Source organism: Botrytis porri (assembly GCF_014898465.1).
Source record: "Botrytis porri strain MUCL 3234 chromosome Unknown BPOR_003, whole genome shotgun sequence".
In the NCBI taxonomy this organism is placed as follows: domain Eukaryota; kingdom Fungi; phylum Ascomycota; class Leotiomycetes; order Helotiales; family Sclerotiniaceae; genus Botrytis; species Botrytis porri.
In genome coordinates this window covers 1055212-1076938 of record NW_024066077.1, presented here as the reverse complement: position 1 = coordinate 1076938, position 21727 = coordinate 1055212, and the positions used below count along the sequence as shown (strand labels likewise).

Below are 21727 nucleotides of genomic sequence, written 5' to 3'. Positions count from 1 at the left end.
TAAGAATCGTAATGTGCTCCAGAAGTGCTAAAGCTTCTTAACACTTTATCACATGTAATTTATGTTATGTGACGTGGTATGTTGGATGCCGTCGTAACACTCGGCCGGAACAACCCTGTACTAGCGTCGGCAGTACTTCTAACCAATTAGAAGGGGTTTTATGAATGTATAAAATACAAAATAGCCTGCTATATATAAATACATAATTACATGATACAACTAGAGTATATATCTACTTAATTGCTTTTACGAATTATAATTTAGATCATTCTAAGCTTATTCTGAAAATCTTAAATTTTCAGGATTTTTTTAAATGAAAATCTAAAGTCTTAAAATATCGATTTTTAAATTTATATAAAAATCACATATAAATTTAAAATTGTTTTCAAACTTTCAATAACTTTACAATCACAATTCATAATAAGAATTTATTAACTTTTTAAAGGGTTTAAATTTAGAGCTATATGAAGATTTTTTAAAAATTTAAAGAAATAAATAGTTATAGAGATATATATTAGATAAGAATTAATAATTATTATAATTTTAAAAAATACTCTTTTAAATACTTATCTATTAGAATTTTTTTGAATCTTTTGATTAAATATACTATTAATTTATTATAAAAATAAACATTTTATTCTTAATTCTTTTTAATAAAAATTGAAATTTATATATAATTCCTATACAAATTTCAAAATAAGTTTGGAACAATCTAAATTACATATTCAGTTAATTTTAATTTATTTTATCTATAGATAGGAAAGTTTTTTTTTTTGTCATTTTTAATAATAAAAGGTGGTTCAAAACAGAAATGACTAGAAAATAGAGTATCCGACTTACTTAGAGAAAGATTATCTAATAGTTACATTACTAAGGCTCCTGGAGGACCTGCTTGATCTCATGTCATGTAATATCGACATCACACATATTCACGCCGATGAGCAACAAACACTCTTGGTTACTCATGATGGATTGGTATTTTCCTTGAATGGATATGACATTATTTCTATTCATGGCATTCGGCGCATTTGATACCACTCAATATATACTCGGCGATAGGCACTCCATCTTAATTTAGGGATATACCTCAGTTCGGTTGCTTCTCGAATCTCCAAACGGCGAGATATGCGGCCAAGAGAACAGCATTCAGCAATGTAACGCCAACAACCCTCCTGCTGCTAGGCACCAGGAAGCATGGCATCATCCTTCCATATTGTTAACAACCTGTTTGAATACTGAAGCCGACGGACAGGCAGACAGGCAGACAGGTAAATAGGTACCTATAGCCTTTAAAACAAGTATACCGGCCTTTGTCACCATAAGGTTGCGTCTAGTCAGAATTCCTTGATCCATGATCATGATTTAATTTCTTATCAACCAAGATCCATCCTATCTAATTAATTAATCTGAATGTTACGAACCAACTTTCTGGATATTACGAAGTTCACACTTGGGGGCTTAATACACTGTTTCCATTGCGTGGCCAGTTCTATAGAATCGGCCAATCATACCACTCAATTAACTTTGGAACATTGAAGTTTCCAAGTCATTTTTTGTATAAAGAAAGACAAACGAGAATAGCTTCTCGAATCTTTCTGGAAGCTTTTTCGATGAAAATCCTTGGATATTGAAACCCTGTGCCCACATGTTTTGTTTGATCTACAGTGGTACTTTACCGTTTGATGCCGCTGTACGCTAAATAGCCCCTCGTCCCTCTCATGCGCAAGCAAGCAAGCATTGTCATCTCATTTTCGTTTCATCGGACAAATTGGAGACCAATCCCACCCCCCCACTGACAATCCTAGAAGATTGTAGGAACCTTGAAATATACGGAGAAATATCTGGGGATGACATTTCTTTACCCACAACGAGAATCTAGTTTGTGCGTGTACGCTGTACCCTAGGGTCATATCACGATCCACGGCTCTCATATAATTCTATATTGTTCCAATTGCAAAAGCAAAAGGATCTACCAGATCAGTACAACCTCGGAAAGGTACTGGTCTACCAGAAGACCAGGCTTAGGACTCACAATCTCAGAAAAGTTCATCCTTTGGCCCCCAATGTTGGAATAACAGGGGCGCATGTGGTCTAGTTACATCAGGGTTGTTACAGCATATCTGCCAGTACGGGAAAGCAGCAAGGGCAAAGACAAGGAGAAGAAGAAGCAAGGTACCTGCACATCCTCGTGTTGAAGTATACAATCAAAATCACATGATGGATGTATAACTTCACGCAACATATTAGCTATTATCGCACAACGGGTACGCGCATTCCATTTCATCTATGTTTAGACGCAAGTGTGTTCATACGCAGAATAGATAGGAGGCCAAAGTCCCTACATACAGTCTTCATAGACACGGCATCTGGCGTTGTTACATCAATTTTATATCAAATTCATCATCATGACTGTCGTACTGCAATGCATTTCTGCACCCCGTGAAGGCATATACATAGAGGTATACATATATATTAGAATTAAACCGGCACCAAAATTGGATTGCTTAGTTGCATATCTTGGCAGATCCTTGTTGATGATTATGTCTCTACCAAAATCCTTCTCTGGGTCATATCGACTGTCTCACGGGTGAAAAGAGGAGAATCAAATTAAATGATGGATTTCTGCTTACTTACTCGATTCTCGCACAAAAGTATCATTATTGGTAGTCCAATTAGGTTAACTGGCGGATGTCGCGGATACCTATTTCCTTATAATTCTCCATGCAGAGAACGACATGGTTATGTTCCCGGAATGGTTTCTACCGCATGAGTATGCAGAAAGACGTAGCTTTCCGAGCCGATTTTATTTTTCATCTCCACCGAGCTTGACATTTATCTTTAATCCAGGAGAATTCTCCAGCAGAGTGCAGATAATGATTTATTATGGGAATGCGTTTAATGTATGACAGGCTATTAATGACACTCTACGAGAGTTAAGGGTTACCCCTCATCCTCACTAAAGAAAGATTCCTCCAATGATACTTTCGCGAGTCTGTTCTGCACATGCAAATGTGGGTGCTCTTTTTCATTTCGCTACATGATGCATCTGATAGATCGCATTCTTTAAGTATATTCCAAATTTCGCAATGTGACCACCCGAAGCACCTTTCTCGACTAGCTGCAAGTCTACTACGCCCTATGATAGATTATCTCAAGAGAAGTCACGCATCAGACGAGGTTCGCTACTGCACCTACCAATCTGATGAAGAAGAACCGTGTATCGTGGTGGAGCTAGTCATTAAAAGAGTGCTTACGATGGAATATAGTTTGTCGATCTTTCAATGGCTTTCCGAATAGACGACTTACGCATATCTTCAGGCTGACATATGTTTCTAAAGCAGATCAGGAATGTACGCCTTGAAATGTGGCTATCTCTGATTGACCGGCGGATTCATTGATTGTCTCACACTCGCTGATATCCAAACAGTCTTCTCCAAGGTGCTATGCGTATGCCATATGGTTTCACTCAGCCGCACGTACAAGTAAATCTCGGCGCACAAAACATCTCGTCGGTCTCGTCGGTCTCGCCGGCATCTATATGAGAACGGCTGTGAAGATATTTTTAATGAAACCTTCGAAGAGAACCTGCATCGGGGTTACTAGGGCCTTTCGACCGAACTGAATAGATTTGGATCGAGATTCAGGCCGACTACAAGAAATGTTGTTGTGCTTCTGAAAGAAGTAATGTAACTGCTGTTGTATTACCGCCTGATTTACCATCGAGAAAACGGTACTTCTAGGCAGCAGTTTCACATCCCGAGGATGGAGAAAGGTAGATTTCCATGCCCTTGCCCTATATTACATGATGGTATGATATGATATGATGTGATGCTATGATACGTTTCCCCACCAGCAGAGGTCGTGCACGTTAGCACCACTTTTAGGGAGTCTGGCTGCAGGTACTTGTCTGCCACCAGGAGATTTCGGTCTGCGTGATGAAGATAGGGAAGTGAAAGGTACAAGAGACATGGTACAGACACACTGTGGTCTTATTATGTCATATCATCATCATGCCATAATGGCGCAGAAAAAAGTACCAATACAACGCTCCGGTTTATCTACCGTCTCCGCGTGTTGTAAATGTGAAGATATGCATCAAGGTAACCTGGTCGATGCATGTAAAGATTAAATGGTGGAAATTGCGGGGCGAGGCGAGGGGCGAGGGCGCTGTACATGTCTTGCGGGGTAAACAGATTGGAACATTTACTTTCAGATTGAAGATTTCCACACTCCCACACTGCCGGGATAGATGGGACGAGGAGGAACAAAGCGACATAGATAGGATTGGAAAGACAACGCTCGCGTTACAAAGCAGACATACTACATGAAGTAATTGATCACCAGATCATCGGTCGATGTACGATAGCGCTTAGTGTTTTGTGACGGAGTCTCCTCATTTCTTCCCTCGCTTTGGGCGGGCAAGCGTTAAGTTATTCTTCGTCGGCGGTACGGACGCGAGTACAACGCGGTGGGGGTACACACAAATTACGCCATTTGATGTATGCAATGTGCATCATTATATGTTGTACGGAAAATTCAAGCATTGACTTTACTTGTTTTGCACATTTGGACGATAACAACACAGCGCACGACGGCAAGTTTTAACTAAACCTTATTAAATTGTTTCAACCTTGATTTTGGGGGGAAGTGGAGGCGTGGGGTGCGTCACACGTGGTTACATAGAACAGGTTGGTATTTAGATAAACGTCAGATTACTGTTGAACACGGCGTCGGGATCGCCGTACTAGATTGATAGTGAGGCGGTTGGGTGGATCGCGCATTTTGGAATGGGGATACGGGATTAGTGGATTGGAAGGAGAATTTGAGGATGGCGCTGCGGGCGGAACGGAATGGAATGCATTTCGGTGGTGGGGGGATGTATTGTTTAGTTCAACGTCACGTCGAGGTAAAATTTTGTAGCTTTTGTACCAGCGATAGATAGAGCATTGTATGCCGATGTAATGCGACGATATGGGGCTACGTCTTGAGAAGCTTGGCATTCGGGGAATCGGGAATCGAGGGGTTTTTTGGAGCTTGGAATCGTGCATTTTTTTGCCTTGTTGAAAGAAGTACAGCGTTTGAAAGTAAGTAATGCGAGGATAAGGGCTCATGATTGATAAATCGGTGTAGCACGAGTGTGCGACGTGGAGCACTTCATTTCACGAGAAGAAAAGATGTAGTTGTCTTTGTTTTGGGAACGGGATTGTGCAGTGGGTGGAGAGGTGGGTGGTAGGGTGTTTTTTCTGGATCGAGGTGATTTACTGCTTGTCTGTCTATATTCATCTCGGTGTGCTTTTGCGGTCGGTTGTTGCCGAAGGTTTGTGGGGGGTGATCTGGATGGGATGTAGGTTGCCGTGGTAGTTACACGGCGAGAGGGAAGGGGCATCGACGGGTGGAATAAATATACCTGGATGTGGAGGTGTTCGGGTGTTGAGTGGGGTTGTGGGTTTAGATGTTGGATAAGGGGAGGGGATGAGATGAAGATTGTTGTAGCGGAAAGAGGATATGGAAGGGAGAAAAATTCGAAGAGATATAGAAAGCGAAACGGGAGTTCGGAATAGGTATGCTGAACTTCCGAGACTGGTTCCAAGTGGTCTGAAGTGGAGGTTTGTCAGAAAGCTTGGGAGGGGGTTGAGTTATTGCTCAGAGATCTCAAAAATGATGCTGGTTGTGGTGGAATTAGCCTTTCGAGGTACATTAGAGTTTAATGTACCTCGTAGACTGTGAATGTTTATCAAGTTCTCGATATTATGTGATAGTCAGTCATACAAGTTGCCCTGCAAATTCAAATGTTAGTGCTGTTTTTTATTGAAAGTATTCCTGTGTCTGTGTGTTGTTACTGAGCAAGCCTTATTGTCGTCATTGTATCCTCATATTTTGGATCCAAGGCACGGTTGCAAAACGGTCTGATAATCCATGACACTTTGACTTGTTTAATAATTTTTTCAAGAGTGCTCTATGATTCACGGAACTCCCTAGTCAAACCCATTGCATGAATGGGTAATAATCGAGCAGGTCTCTCGTCGCAGCGTTATGGAAGATTAAACGAGCTATACAGAAAAATGGACCAGTGGCTTGGTTCCGGAAAGTGTTGAGCAGTTATACTGTTGCTCTTTTATTTATTCATTTTTATTTAACAACTTAGCAATTGTTTCTCTGATCAAGATACTTTTGAAAGCCGCCCAAGATCCAAAAAGGTCTCGCAATATTAACTGCAATAGCATAATGTTCTTTTCCGCCCAATCCACCATAACTTCATCGAGCCCAATTCTCTCCACTAGTCTCACCTGAAATAGGGGTCCAAGAGCCATGCTTTTAAGGGTGATGATTGCTTGTGATAACAGAGCTAGTAGCTTTGATTTCAGCTCTCCAACAGAATCGCGACTTGGTCTCTCTCTTGTCTATTGCTTTATCGAGAACACGTGTTTTAATCGTGATAGACTTTCAGTACTTCTCGTTCAAGGAAAGCAATGAGCGTCATAGGATGCTCATAGCTGTGCAATTTGGTTTGTTCTGTTTCTTGCTTAGGAGTAACTTACTGTAGATTCGCTAGGATAGTCTGGCTAAGGCTAGAAATGTTCAGTTTCAGGTGGCGAATAGTGACTTAAGTGACTATGAACGAACTCGTCCGCGCTGATCTTTCAAATGAAGTTCGGGAAATTGTTTAGTTGACGTGAAAAAAAAAGATATGTCAGTTTATGATACCGCACAGATTACACTATATTATCATGTTATGTCTATTGTAAACGGTCGCATTCTACTATGCAACCATGAATAACTACCCAGATACTTGAAAACTTTTTGAACCAACCGAGAGACTTACTTTACTGGCAGCAAAGATAACTAAGCAATAGTCCTCTGCCAAGCTGAGCCTCGTGCCGAAAATTCAAATTAAGCTTCCAAGTGTAGAGCGTAGATCAATATCTTCTAGAGTCGATGAAAAAATGTTTGTTTTGGAGCCATTTCAACCGGGAAAAACGGTAGGATTGCAGTGCGAGGACTAGAGATGATATATTGATGTTGAGCAAGACAAGACAATTTTCCAGCAGAATCTTAAATTGAGTGAATCCTCTGTAGTAGATAGCAGTAATATCTACGCTAGTATTAGTCAATTATTATATAGAATCGAGTTCTTCAGATTCATATACAGGGGTATCCAATAGTCCGAACTGCAATCCAGCAATACAAAGATTTAAATATCAAAAGCAATTGAAACTTTGAGAGTAACAGTATTTTAATCAAATTTAATATCTCAAATGGTTTAATTGTTCTAATTGGTTTGGGGAATGAATGATCTTCATTGTTGGATGGCAGTCCGGACTATTTGGCACCCTGTTCATGTAGATGAAAGATCATCAGATGGCGATGAACATGTGCTTTTGGAACTTAATTTTCTGGAAAACTTAAGCCAGAACTCGAGACTCGTTAACTCTAAGTTCAGTTTCAGTATGCATCGAACATCGTAGGAAATTTGAGAGACACTGATAAGAGAAAATCATAGTGAATGTTTTAGATATAGTGGAAAAATTTGCCTGGTAGTAAAAAGTTGATGCAGCAATCTCAGGTGTATTTGCTAGTAGTTTTCGCATGTGAGGATCTAAACATTACTTCATGCCCGCTGAATTTGACTCTCTAAATCTGGACCTAATCAGTCTAATCCGATCTATCTATATAAAAAACATACCCGTGAGCTTGTCAGGATGAGTCCGTACAATGAAAAGCTTAGATACGCAAGAGAATTCTCCTGACAAAAAAATCGGTAAAACCAGCCAAAAGCTTATTTATAGTGGCAGGAGCTAGAGACACTATTACTTGTAGTTCCTGATGGAATGAATGGCTTCCTTACTTGTCAGGACAAACCCTGTAAGAGTGAGGATGTAGATGTGCACAGGTCTAAATCAGTCATTAAAATACTTTAGATGATTGTGGGGTAGTGAATACGTTTGCAGCAGTGCGGAGAGCTAGGAAGTGCTAGATTCAAACTCTATTTACTCGAAGGCTTATTGGGATCCCCTTGTAATTCAAGAGTGGTAGATGTGCAACATTTCGTTTAGTGATTATGGGTGGAAAAGATCGCAAAATAAATTGAGATATTTGTTGAGTTGCTGAAATCACTAGAAGATACCCAGGTTGTCTCAGTCGCATTTTAGCGTCCAAAAGCTAGGGTTATTGGATATTTTGTCGAATTATATGATTTGGGATAACAAAAATTATGCTAATTGTGAGTGTAAGAATGCTTCTAGTATGTATTTTAGTTGATTGTGTGACATTTTCCGTACAACTCACTAAACGAATAGAACCGAGCATGTTATCATTACTGAACCCAACAACGCAAGTCTATCAGTAACAAATCTGAAAGGATCAAACTCTGAGACATACCACATGACATATTGTAACTACCTATCTTTTGTTGCAAATCTCATATTCAACCCCACCCTTTAGACCAAAGTGTGATCAAGCCAAGTAAAATTGAGAAAGCTTAACTACTTCTTCGGACCTCACTACTATTTAAGCTTGTTACTAGGACATATTTTATATCGAATGGTAATGTACAGATTTGGGCTGTTGGATTTGATTTGTGATGCCCCACCATTCGTTTTCATGCGTGTGCGGAATTGAGAGTCAGGTCAAGCCCTAGTAAGAGGACGGAGTCTCGAGTGTGAGCCTAAAAAGATCAAAATACGTGATATATTAAGAAAAGGAAGCTTAGATCCAGCAATCGATCACGCAGTTCAAGATGTTGCGTGTGTGGCAAAGATTAATGTCTGGCAGAGTACCTCCACTAACGCATCATGCTCACTTGCTTCACTTGACACTTTTATGAAGGGAAGGTTCTTGATCTTCTGGATTGTGTATTATTTGAACGCTTTGAACATAACACCAAAGCTTTTGTAAACTCCGTAGAATTTGATGGTGAGGTGAGAGAGGTAAAAGTTGAACATTCAAATGACGCCGATTGCCTGATTATACACGCGGGTCCTTCGATGGAGAAAGAGAAATTGATTTAGGTCTTAAAAATTTTTTGTTCGCATATCCCCTTCTACAAACGGCCCCAGATAAACGTGAGGTGTTAACTAATACCGCAAGTCTTATTCAAAAAGTCATCAATCCACCCGTGATAGAAAACTCTCCTTGTAATGCCAGTATACCGTCTCGTGCACTTATTACTTAACACTCCCAAACACGCAGACTCTACTATATAAGGACCGATAACTCAATTCCCAGTACCGGAGCGCAAAGGCAGCAAACAGGCTTGTTTGTGCAGGTCAAATGCGCTCTGGTGGTGGAGTGGTAAAACGCCTGGCTCGAATCGACGAACGAACGGAAAAAAGCCCCACCGGGGGTTTCTCCTCCCGCCCCCTCGAGGGGGCGGCAAGGTTTTGCTTCTCAGATCTGTGGGAATTATTTTGTATTTTTTGATACTATATGGAAGAATGTGATCTGTTTATGAACAATTTTTTTGGTATTGGTAGTGGTCGGCGTGGAGCGGGAGTGAATTTCAGCATTTCGCTTATTTTGTTCATATACGGGCGACGAACTGAATTCACACTAATGACTTCGGGATATTGGAGAGGTTGTTGCCGTTAAGAACGCTGAAATGACGAAGACTGATGCAGTAGGAAGCGCACTTCTCGTAACATAATAATCTTCATCACACGAAATACAATCTTCCACTTCTGTAGGTGAAATATAGTAGTTTATTCATACCCAAGTTTCCAGGGCCAATGCTACACATAATATGGCACCTTTGATGGCGCAGAACTCATTGAATCGATAAATTTGATTGTACCGGTGAAACTGAGCTATCAGGAATACCGTTAATGTTTTGACTGGAAATAATATTCGTAAGTGTCATAGTGGACTGAAGACTGGGTGAGTAACATGGAAGAACCTGGATCCAGCAATTTTGGTTCGAAACTGTTCAATAATCTAAATAGGTATTAGAACAAATCACTTATAGATTGTATTCCTTTTTTCCTTCTTTTCAACTCTGCGGGGTGAAAGGCTGCTGTCATGTCAGACATTTACACTTATTTGGTTCGTCTGAAGGATTCCATATTTCACAACACCCTTCCAAGAATTTGAATTGAGAGATGGGATGTGATCTTCATACTATTATATTAATGAATGAAATTTTCTCTCAACATCTGTGTGAACAATAACCAAGATACTCGATTCCTATACGTTGGCGATTAACCGAGACGGCGCTCACGCGTCCTTCTTAAGATACCGAACGCGAAATGCAAGCACTCCATCTACTGGAGTCTTCAAACATGCTCCTATGTTTTCTTTCGATTTACCACTTCAACAAGGAGCAGCTGCAGCAGAATCTCGGTGTGATAAAATGAACTCTGTAATTCCATTGTTCTATTGAGAGATTATCAGGGGAACAGTTCTTCGCATGAGGGATCAACCCCGAGTCAAGATCATGTCAGTGACCCGATCCCAGAGTCATTACAAAATTGTAGCTGTGCTCTTCCTTGCTGCGTGGCTTCAAGCAAGTGATCTACAGGGCCGTTGACGTGTCATATATCTGAAACACTTAACCCCATCATTTAGTGCATACCTTTTTCCTCCTCGAATTTGTTGCACGTCTGAATGCTTCTACCCCACCAGTTAGCTTGGTCATAACGATATTCCTGGTCCATTCTAGATCACCCGATTCCAACAAGGAGACTCCGGGAGGACTAGGCCTAGTTGCTTTCTATGTTTCTTACCTTTCAAGCTTTCTCGTCCATTGAGTATATATCCATTCATGATCACGGGGGCTCCGTTCACAAGCTTCATTCACCCATAAACAACATATACGATTTGAATATTCTTGAGATCAATGCCCCACCATATGGTCCGCCCTTCTCCGATAAAGTATACAGTGTAAAATGTTGCACATCTGAGACCCCACACCCCACCGTTTAGTTCAATTTCCTTATTAAGAAGATAAAGGGTTGTTTGCTCGCACGAGAAAACAAAATCACAAAAGGCGGATCTCGCTTTATGGCGGCATTGAAAACTTATGTCGAGGATCATCGGGCACTGGATCTAGGTTATGAGAAGGTATCGAGAGACTCATGTGCTAGTCATCTCTTGTGTATCACATATGGGTCTGGCTGTAAGTAGTGGTGTGGGCAATTCAAAGAGCTTCCAAGGTTAGCACAAGTAAGAGGTTTCCGAGCCTGTTTAAAGCTAGCACGAAAATCTATGAAATGGGACTGATATTGAAACGGCTGCATTTTCTTGTGCGGGTTCTTTTTCTATCTAACCTATCTCTCAGGAAAATTGTAAGGCTCCACCAAGTCTCAAAAGATACATTCCAATGGTTTGACTTCGTCTCTTGGTCTTTCTTTTGGTGTTGTTGGTGGAAACCTCGCTGAAGAATCATCCGAATCGACGTCTTCAGTGGTTGCTGGGGAGATATCGAAAATGGGACAAACGATATATATCAGGTGACAACAAAGGACGCATACCTACCTATCCAAGGCAGATCGCTAAACTCCAAATCATAACAACTTCACCTTATATTTATTTTTATACTAAAGCACGCTTCACCCTTTACCATTTGATCTCTTTATATTTCAACTTCGATTTCTAGATTTCTCAATTTCTAATTCTTCCTACCACTACCACCCTTCCTATCTATCTCTCAACCTTTTCAACTCCATCAACTTTTATTATACTTCACGTTTTCTCTCAACTCTTCCATTCTCTCTCCATGAAGAATTCAAACTTTCCATTCTGAATACCAAGCTACCTCTAATTGCGATCCAAGATGGCTTCGGCGAAAGAACCAGAGAAGGTTGTGGGAAGAGGCTCCATAGTGAAAGACGCCGTGTCAAAGTTGGGTAAGTAAAGACATCTTCGATCTAAGTTGCACATACTGATTGCGATATTTCAAACAGAGGGGAAGGCGGAGACCTCAAATCCCAAAGCAGCATGCGTATCGAGACCCTAAGATTGTCCAGCGACATTGAACCACCGACTCCAATTCAGGCGGCCACTATCAATTCTTTTGCATCCTGCCAGCGAAACATATTTTTGCAAGCCCTATTTGGTGAGTTTTCTTCTATACCCCAGACGCTAATAGTCAGGCACTAACTATTTGGAGCTGCAGGGAAAACTTTGGGGTATGCTGTGCCTGTAGTGAACGAGGTACTACTTGCACACATCGAAAGCAATAAAATCAATGGTTCAAGATCTGCAGCCTTGGATCCAACGGTTTTGGTGATTCTGCCCACGGGGTGAACAAAGAAACTCACAAGTCTCTCCCTACCCACATATCCTAGTGGCAACTCCAGGCAGGTTGCTGCACATGATGAGAGTCAAGATGGCGGCTTTCGATAATCTTGCCACACTTGTTTTGGACGTGACAAATGTGCTGGTTGGGAACGAACCTGACTGGTCTGAGCTTACGTCTCCAGGAGGCATCGTTGAGGCAATCGGAAACATGCCAATCTGAAGAATATTGGTTGCACCAACTCGATCGTCAGAGCATACGGAGGTCGGTGCTGGAATCAAGAACATCTTAGTGTTCCTTGATACACGAGAAGAGACAGAGTTGCTGGGAAAGCTATTTGAGTACGACGGTGATGTCACTCTCCCCTTCAATGGAACTGATCTGAATGTATACCATGTTGCATTTCTCCAGTATCATCATTTGCCGTACCCGACTTGTTATAATATGTAGTTAGAATGTATAACATCCCGAATAAACCTTATTCCTTGAATTCCCATTTAATGTTATCTCATTCCACAATAGTGTCCCAGACTTTCAGATAGACAATAGGAAGAATATTAAAACGTGCTTTAAGAATAGAAAATGGCAGCAAGAGAAGCAGCTCTACAATAATCTTGCGTATATCTCAAAAAAGCAGTACATGAGCACGATAATGGAGAGACACAAACTCACGAATGGACAACAAATTTTGATTGATATTGCAAGTATCAAGACAGCTTTCAGGATAACTATCCTCCGAACAAACCAAGATTGAATCATAATGAATCACGTCGAACTAAAAAGAAAATAGCTTTACTCAATTTACAGGTTAAGTTCATTCCACCAATGTCCCACAATTTATCCGTAATAACAAATTCCACCACAAATTGACACAGTCTATGGTATGACCTTTCCTTTTGTTACGTGTTGGTCTGTGTGGCAGAAAGACTAGTTGATCGACTATCTTTGCCTAGGTACCTATTCATGACGTACCTGCAACAAAACCCGAAATCCTTCTGAGTCCTCCTTGGGCATCTAATTTGGATTCTTCTTTGGCACAAATCTAAGTATGAGAAAGGCTTCCAGAGCTGCGCAATGGACGTCTCCACCGTGGGGTTGATTATAGCTCTTCCTGCCTATTCCATGAGATGGATGGGTATATCTGTTGGATAGTAGAACGATTCTATAGGATATTCTAACTAGAATTTACTTTCTACTGTCTACTGTCTCTATCCCTATAGTATTATATGCGACAAATCTTTTTGCAAAGTCTGGTCGGCTACGATCTCAAATTTGTCTCGCATCACAAAAGATGCTGTTTCTGTAAGAGCTTTTCGATACGTATCGAAGAAAACGGTGTGGAGCAACACATCGCTTGCATAATCTTTTAGATATGGCCGAATATGGAGAGGTAATTGCTGGCGGTGGCCGTTGTACTGCTATGTTTGAACTGGCTGACTTCGATCATATAGTGGTTTAATGAGGAGTTGTTGAACGTGCGATACGTAATAAGATGATAAAATTTCTCATAGAGCCAGCGCCATCACCATCATGCCATTACCCGCTAGTCGTAAGTCGGTTGAGAAATCAAAATACAGGTTTCAATTAAGCAAACCCTGACAACTTAAACAGGGGACTGTGTTGTGTTACTCTATTCCCTGACTTTGGTTCTCATGATCATTGGAAAAATCTTCATCCATGATTCTACTAGAGAGCTGCGGTCTCGGCTCATGCCACACAGTTACAGGAATCTTTTTTTCCATAATAGTAGCCAGCAGATTTGCATGTTCGATCCCCATCTGTGTTCCAATGTATCGCAAATTCTTAACACAAAACGCTCGAACCTCTGGAGTCGAAAGGCGAAGATTTCCTACTAGGAATAGTGGCCAAATCATGAAATATCCACCCGAGAATCTAATGGTAGGGAAATCTGTTCCAAACCCATCTTTCTCGAAGCCACTCCAGAGTTGTGTATGCCCACTGTTCCTCGAAACGTAGCCTATATGTTGCGGTACACTTGCAAGAATCTCTGCCTGTAGGTGGTAGATTATTTTGGTGCAGATCTGGAATCGCTCTGCGTATTCGGACCCAAGTAACGATGGTACAAGAGCAGTAAAATCTTTCAATAAGACCTCTCTGATCGTTTCATTGAGTAAGATTCTGAGTTCTCTTATTGCATTCCAGATTTGAGCTACCCAGTGATCGTAATATACGTGATAGTAGCCATCAAACACAACACCCGGATCTTTGTCCGTCTGAACTATTGCAAATTCCCACCCTTTCGGTATGTTTGTGAAAAAGGCGAGAAATCTCTCGTCCAAGGCCTCGGCATCATCAAGAAGCTCCTGAGCATCACTATAATAACCTGCGTGATATCTAGCATTGAAAGATGTGTAGTCAATCATTATTCTTTGAGCGATCCAGGCCGGATCAACATTTGTCATATCCTTTTCTGCAAATTCTGTAATTTCAACGATATATTTTGGTAGTGGGATATTCCTCTGGATGCATGATATCAGCAGGCTCGAAGTAACTTGTGCTAACAAGCGTATACCCCCGCTTGTCTTAATAGCTTCCGGGCCTCGAAGCTTGACAACTGCCGCGGCACCATGAATGTGTTCTGCCCATGCTTTCATCGACTTTTGATTACTACCTGTGATAGTTTCGAAGATGCCGAGGATCAAAATTGCTAATAAAGTACTGTCTCTCTTGACGGCAGTTGGAGATTGAAGGGCAGTGTTGGTAAGCTGAAGTGATTTGGCATATTGTGCGCGTGCTGGATAGATAAGATGGGGAGCTTTCGCCGAGTGTGCATAACCGGCCAGGCCCACTGCTTGGACAGCAGCGACAAGATTATCATCTATACTATCGGATTCGTACAAATCAGAAAGATGATCAAGGTGTCCTCGAGTTGGACCACTATCGCCTATCACATAGTTTGATAGAAAGAATGCGGTAGCTCTATCTTCAATTGATGGCGTTATATTGAGATAATTGACAGAGATAACCTGGTTGAATTGAGGAGCTTTAACGATATCGCGTGGTGAGTTTCCTCGACTTGAATACGGCGAATGGGTGGTTGAACAAGAAGTACTGGAGTTGGGAGAAACGGATTCTGCGCTCTTTTGCTTGACCTTGTCGTGTTTAACCTTTGCTTTTTTAATCACGTTTTTAGTTTCCTCCCGGAAAATCACATCAACTTGGGATCTATACCCGGGGCATTTTCGACCCGCATTAGAACACTGAGTGCACCCAGTGGGTACTGCATCACACTATAATTTGTTGGTCAGCAACTGATACGAACATAAGGTGATTCTTGGCAAGCGGAAAGTGCGTCAGATTAAGTTACTTCTTAAACCAACCTACTTTTGTCTTTCTGGCTCGGCATGCATGACATCCTTTAGAGGGTCGACCACAAAAAACCATAGTTGACCTGCGGTGCTGGCAGAATCAGGCGCTTGATACTCCGTTGACCCCTGTTGAGTTCCCGGTCCTGTTAGGGAATGATATACAGAAACAGGATCACAATATTGGGGACAAGTGCCGCAAACGGTTGCTTTGGTAAATAGTATAGGCAATGTCCTACACGATAACGCAAATGAGAGGAAATCAAACGGGGACCGCTTCACTCTTCGCAATGGTGGCCTCGAAAGGGGTGGAAGAAGTATGTGTACTAAAGGATACAATCTTAAGAAGATGGCTAAAGAAAGTAGCAAAACTCCAAAATGAATGTGAGATCTTCAAAACATATTGTTGGGACTGGTCCGTCGTGTTTGACGTCTACGGCGTAGAGGGTAAGCATATCACGTGAATAGCTCATTCAGCTCAATTGGTTGAGCTTTTCTCGTTCATATTTCCTATTGTAGGGTATGAGGAAGTTGACCAATGAAAACGGCTGAATGGACCCCTTGTTGGAGTTCTTCAACTGGTTAAGCCTGTATTTGTGGGACCACAAAATTAGTCTGACAAGGCACATCAGCATGCTCCGACGACTTGACGACCAAATAAAAACAACAATATTCAGGGGCGAATGAACAATCTTCCTTGATATTTCCATTTTTCTCCCACTGGCACAAGGAGGGCATTGCCAAGAGTAGTGTATTCCAATTTATAAGGTTTATGCCTTGTATTAGGCTGCACACTTCACTTCACTCCTTCAGCTAGTCGAAGTGGTTTAGCTAAGTGGGCTCTTTGGGCATGGTAGTAATATGGAGACATCAAAATTTCCTAATTGGGCTTTCATGAAGTTCCTTCGGCATCTTTGCTTCATTGTATGAAGTTAAATGTTCAAGCGCAGCCCTGTGGATATTCAAAAGTGGCTCAGGTGGGTGGGGTTATTTGTACGGTCTTGGTATCATAGCCTCTCAATTTCCTAGTTTGGCCACCATGAAGTTGACATTGATGGTCGTTTTTATTTCCCATAAATCGTCATGTTTCCATTTTACAATTTTGTTGTACACCACATCAACCTCAATCATCTTACAGTGCTGTCTTACGTTACTTCTGTTCGGACCTTTTCAGCTCTCTAGTTTGCTTATTCGCACCTTCTTACGTGGAGATGGCCACTTATCTGTGCAAAAAATGGAAAGCAACAAGAGGAACTTCTTCGGCTCCATCAGGACCCTCGATCGAAAGTTCAAAATCTTCAAGTCCTTTAAAACTGTGCAAACACAGAGACGGTTCCCTAGATTTCACGACAGAGCAAGAGTCAGCAATTCTTCTCGAATCTCAAGCGAGGAACAGTGAAGGCAGAGAGGGCAGGACCAGTGAGCTACAAGCTGGTATATCTTACGGGGAACCATGCAGTCTCTGTATACAAGAAAAGAAGGCATCCAGACGATATAGATGGAGGTTAACTGCTGGACTTCTGCTACCATATATGGTTCAAGCCCTAGATATCACCATTATTGCCGGGGCTTTACCTTTCATTGCTTCAGATTTCAGTGAGCACTAAATGATCCATCTCTTTCACTATCTTTAACTGATCGCTATTCAGACCAACTTTCACAACTTAATTGGATTATCTCAGCCTTCAATTTAACCGCAACAACATTCATACCAGCCTGGGGTCAACTTGCCGATATAGCCGGCAGATATGCGACTCTTCAGGCAGCCTTAATTCTTACCTTGATTGGAAGTGCCCTTTGCGCTGGCGCACCAGTGACTGCTTTCACCATGCTACTATTTGGGAGGGCATTACAGGGACTCGGCTGTTCCGGGCTTCTAATTTTGACCAAAGTTATCCTTGCCGATAAAGTTTCCCTCAAAGAAAATTCAGAGAATAATAGTTTATTCGCTATTGTTGGTGGCCTGGCTTATGGATTTGGACCTATCGTTGGAGGAGCATTGACACAAGTTTCGTGGCGATGGTGCTTTATCATCAATATTCCCATTTCGCTAGTTGGTATGGTTGGTGTACATTTCCTTCTTCGACCAGTAATGCTTGGACCTCAGGCAATCAGACGAACGGACGATAGTACCGAAATGGAAGGACACCAAACCTTTATGACAAGACTCTCAACACTCGACTTTGGAGGACAATTCTTATTTCTCTTTGGCATGGGTCTCTTTATTCTTGCCGTAACCTGGGCAGGAGCTTACTACCCATGGTCAGACGTCAAGGTGATTGTTCCTCTCGTCCTGGGCTCTCTCCTCCTCATTTTTTTCATCATCTGGGAATACCTTATGATGCCAGGCTCAGCACTAGCAGTACGATATCCATATCGTCGTGCCATGCTTCCATTCAAGCTCATCTTAAGCCGCAACTCTGGACTCCTAATGTACATCAATTTTATCACCGGAATGGCAATGTACGCTGTCTTCTATTTTGTCGATATATATTTCGCTCTCGTACTACAATTTTCTTCCAGCAAGGGAGGTCAAAATCTACTTTACTACATTCCGGGTTTGGCAGGCGGCGTATACCTCGCAATGTTCGCCTGCAATGTATTTCCCCGCCAAACTTGGCATCCATTATTCTTGGGTGCGATCATCGAACCTCTCGGTATCACCATCCTTGCTGCAGCTCTTTCTTGGGGTCACCTCCCTACCATCTACGGTATGCTTGTTTTAACTGGTGTCGGAACTGGCATCAGACTCATGCCCGGCACCCTCCACGCGATAGGCTATTATCCTACGCAAATCGCCCCCCTCGTCTCAATGATGTCTCTATCTTCTTCGCTCGGTGGCACACTCGCCCTAACTGTTATGCTCAATATCTTCAATAACCATCTCTCCTCCGCTGGTATATCCGTATCCAGTACCACAACTGCTAGCTTCTCGGGCATCGCAACTTTGGGATCGGCTGAACAGGATTATGTGAGAAATATGGCGAAAGAGGGGATAGTGTTGGCTTTTTATGCCATCTCGGCTTTTTTGTGGTTGGGAGTATTCGCGAGTGTGGGATTGGGAAATGTATGGATTGCTAAGGGAGGTGAGGAGGAGGTGGTTAAATTAAATGGGGATGAAAAGGTGGCACAGACATGTGAAGGAAGTTTTCTAGGGAGTTTGTTCGGGAGAAAGAGGAGGAATAGTGCGGAAAAGGCTTGATGTGGTTGTAAAAGTTGTTCATTTAATATCTACCTATAGAATTTGTAAGAGAAATTTAGCGTTAGGGTAGGAATGCTGCGCATCCACCGGATTTGTGGGTTTTGTTGCACATCTATAGTTCAAATTCTAAATTGAAAATTTAGACTGTCAAACATGAGAACAGAAATTAGAGATTTCTTGTTGCACATCTGAGTTTTCTATCAACTGCGAATCTTAGTAAAAAGGATTTGATCAAAAATGAAAGTATTTGGCACGTTTTGTTGCACGTCTGGGTTTCTTTAAAGCGCAAAACTTACCAGATAGTCGAAAAGACTTGGACCTAAAAAGTACCTGGAACCTTTTGTTGCACATCTGAGTTTCTATCAATCGCGAAACTAAGTAAAAAGGATTTGGTCAAAAACGAAAGTGTCTCAATTCGAGAGAGGAGGGTGGTTCATCTCCAAGTCAAGCTCTTAAAGTTTTTTCCTTGTTGGATCGACCCAAGAACAATAATAAATCAGATGTGCAACACAAGTTTGTTTCAATACCTAGGTAATGAAAAGAATCTTCCTCGTTGGTTTCGGCTAACGATACAAAAGTTTGTACTCTACCGTAAATATTAAATACAAAATTTGAGAACTACAAACCACCCCAAGTCTCTCAGCATGATATATGAGTATCCAGATCCACCTCCTTAAACTCTCTTATCTCCAATAGTCCGGCTAACAAAGCAACTTATAAATTCTCTTCCACCTCGGCCACTCCTCCATCTCCATTTCCCTCCTCTGCCACCCCCTACTTCCTCTATACAACATGCCCGCATCCACTTCATTTCTTCCCGTCCTCAAATCAATATCTCCAATCTTCATCCATCTTGTTCTATACCAAAGTTTATAGCCGGCATAGAAAATCAGCACCACCGTCATCGCCAAATATGCTTCAAAAAAGCTACTAATTTTGGTATTAATCCCCGTCTGTACGTCCCCGATCGGATCAACCGCTACCCAAAACTGTGCTATGAGAACCAATACGATCATGGCGAGGCCAATCCACGACCCGATTGTACCAACTGGGGATTGGTAGATTAGAGAATCAACACTGTGGCCTTGCTGTGCCCAAGCTTTTCGAAACCGGATGTGCGAATAACAGATGGTTCCCCAAGTAAAAAGGGAAGAGAGCCCTGAAAGAGCTAGTAACCACGTGAATGCTGAACTTCCAGCGGGAGAGACGTATAGATAAGCGAGGAGACCAAACGCGGAAGCGATAGCAATGGCGACTAAAGGACGACCTTTTCGATCAATGTAAGCGAGAGGACGAGGAGCTTGACCTTGAGCTGCGAGAGAAGCGAGGAGACGAGAAGAGCCGAATACGCAAGAATTAGCGACAGAGAGAACGGCGATTAGAATTACGACATTCATTGCAGAGTCAAGACCAGTGATACCTGCGGATTGAATGGCGATTATAAAGGGAGACGCTTTGTTGGTGGTGGCATTTGTGGTGGAGATGAGAGAGGGAGAGTTGTAAGGAACGAGCAGACCGATGATGGTTATACTTAGGATGTAGAACTGTGAGTTTGTTAATTTTTGACAATCTTGTTTATTGAAGTGGCTCATACACACCAAAACAATACGCCAAAAGACCTGCTTAATGGCTGTTGGTAGAGATTTGCTTGGATTATAGGTCTCGGCAGCTGCTAGTGCAACCAATTCTGTTCCTGCAAAGGAGAATGCGGCTGTAACGAGAATATTACAAAATCCTTTGAAACCGTGATTGAAAGCCCCTGGATTGGTCCAATACATACCCCCTATATACCCCGTTTTAGGAGTGCCCGTGCAATTTATCACTGCACCAAGAATACTGACGAAACCCTGTTAGAAAGATCAATTGAGAGAGATCTACTGAGAAGTACTTACATGAAGCCGATTATAGCCGTGACTTTCAATATGGAGAAGGCATACTCTGCTTCACCAAAGGTCTTGATGCCACAAAGACTGATGAAGATAACAGCGAGTAGAAAGATTGTGATACTAGCCCAAGTTGGTATTGATGTACTCCAGAATTCGAGGGTGATTGCTGCAGCGATAATCTCTACTGGCATGATTATGAGGCATTGGATTGCATAGTTCCAGCCCGTTGCAAAGCCCCAAGCTGGATCTATGAACCTAGTCGCAAATGTTGAGAACGAACCTGATGTTTGTTAGTATTTCGTAGCCACCATAATCTTTACTTCATTACCGGCAACTGGAAAAGTGACTGCCATCTCTCCTAGTGCTTGCACTGTACAAAACAACATCCCGCCCATCAAAAGATATGCAATAAGAAGAGAACCAGGACCTCCAGTGGCTAACGCTGCCCCAGAGCTTACGAACAAACCAGTGCCTGTACGTGTTAGTCATTCCAGAATTCAAAACGTCCCCGAGACAACTAACCTATGGACCCGCCAATAGCTAACATCTATCTCAAAGAGTCATTTTTTGCACAAATAAGTTCGTTTGGGATTTTCAATACCTGCAAATGGCGACCTTTTAAGATTCTGACCAAGTGTGTGTTGGCTATATTTGAAGCCGCAGCTTTGTCGTTGTACGTTCTTCCATTTGTACCAACAAAAATAGTAGGTCCTACATCTTTCTGGGCATCACTACGAAAGTTCTCAAAAGCTTTAGTCGGGAACTTTCTCGTCTCTTTGGGTCTCACTAAAAGAGGTACAATAGTCGAACTTGTGGTTGCATAAACTTTCTCCATTTTCATGGCGGGGTCGACCATCATGAAAAAGGCCCTTGACACCTCAGGTTGTGTAAATAAATCTGGTTCTCGAAAAGATGATGGATTTTCTGGGGCAGTGAGGCAGCCCGTGAGTCTCAATGATATGAGATGTGATGGTTATCAAGAATCCTCGGTCCTGAATGTCGGATGATACCAACCGAGAAAACACGCATCTGTTTCACTATTAGGCGATGGACTTTTATCTCGAAGCTTTTACAGTATAGA

The 21727-nt window shown here is 41.9% G+C and overlaps 4 protein-coding genes across 4 annotated transcripts; 2 read left to right on the top strand and 2 right to left on the bottom strand.

Annotated features, from left to right (window-relative positions):
* Nucleotides 1-11767: 11767 nt before the first annotated feature.
* Nucleotides 11768-12240, top strand: EAF01_002388 (uncharacterized protein; the record flags this gene model as incomplete). Its single annotated transcript, XM_038910640.1, has 3 exons — nt 11768-11844; nt 11898-12049; nt 12110-12240. 3 exons carry the CDS (start codon nt 11768-11770, stop codon nt 12238-12240), a joined length of 360 nt encoding a protein of 119 aa, XP_038773562.1.
* Nucleotides 12241-12932: 692 nt separating this feature from the next.
* On the bottom strand, nt 12933-15981 carry EAF01_002387 (uncharacterized protein). Its single transcript, XM_038910639.1, has 2 exons — nt 15578-15981; nt 12933-15483 (listed from the first exon to the last, which is right to left on the bottom strand). Exons 1-2 carry the CDS (start codon nt 15635-15637, stop codon nt 13858-13860), a joined length of 1686 nt encoding a protein of 561 aa, XP_038773561.1. The 5' UTR covers nt 15638-15981; the 3' UTR covers nt 12933-13857.
* A 788-nt stretch (nt 15982-16769) lies between these two features.
* Nucleotides 16770-18760, top strand: EAF01_002386 (uncharacterized protein; the record flags this gene model as incomplete). The annotated part of the gene is made up of 2 exons (XM_038910638.1): nt 16770-17154; nt 17208-18760. The coding sequence occupies 2 exons, from the start codon at nt 16770-16772 to the stop codon at nt 18758-18760; spliced, it is 1938 nt and encodes a 645-aa protein (XP_038773560.1).
* A 701-nt stretch (nt 18761-19461) lies between these two features.
* EAF01_002385 (uncharacterized protein) lies at nt 19462-21502 on the bottom strand (the record flags this gene model as incomplete). Its single annotated transcript, XM_038910637.1, has 6 exons — nt 19462-20304; nt 20359-20596; nt 20653-20926; nt 20975-21118; nt 21169-21193; nt 21248-21502. 6 exons carry the CDS (start codon nt 21500-21502, stop codon nt 19462-19464), a joined length of 1779 nt encoding a protein of 592 aa, XP_038773559.1.
* Nucleotides 21503-21727: the final 225 nt, after the last annotated feature.

Coding starts and splice junctions, on each gene's coding strand:
- EAF01_002387 (XM_038910639.1), bottom strand. CDS start 15,637: ATGGTTTTTTGTGGTCGACCCTCTAAAGGATGTCATGCATGCCGAGCC. Junction 15,484..15,577: donor GCCGAGCCAGAAAGACAAAA/GTAGGTTGGTTT, acceptor AACAAATTATAG/TGTGATGCAGTACCCACTGG.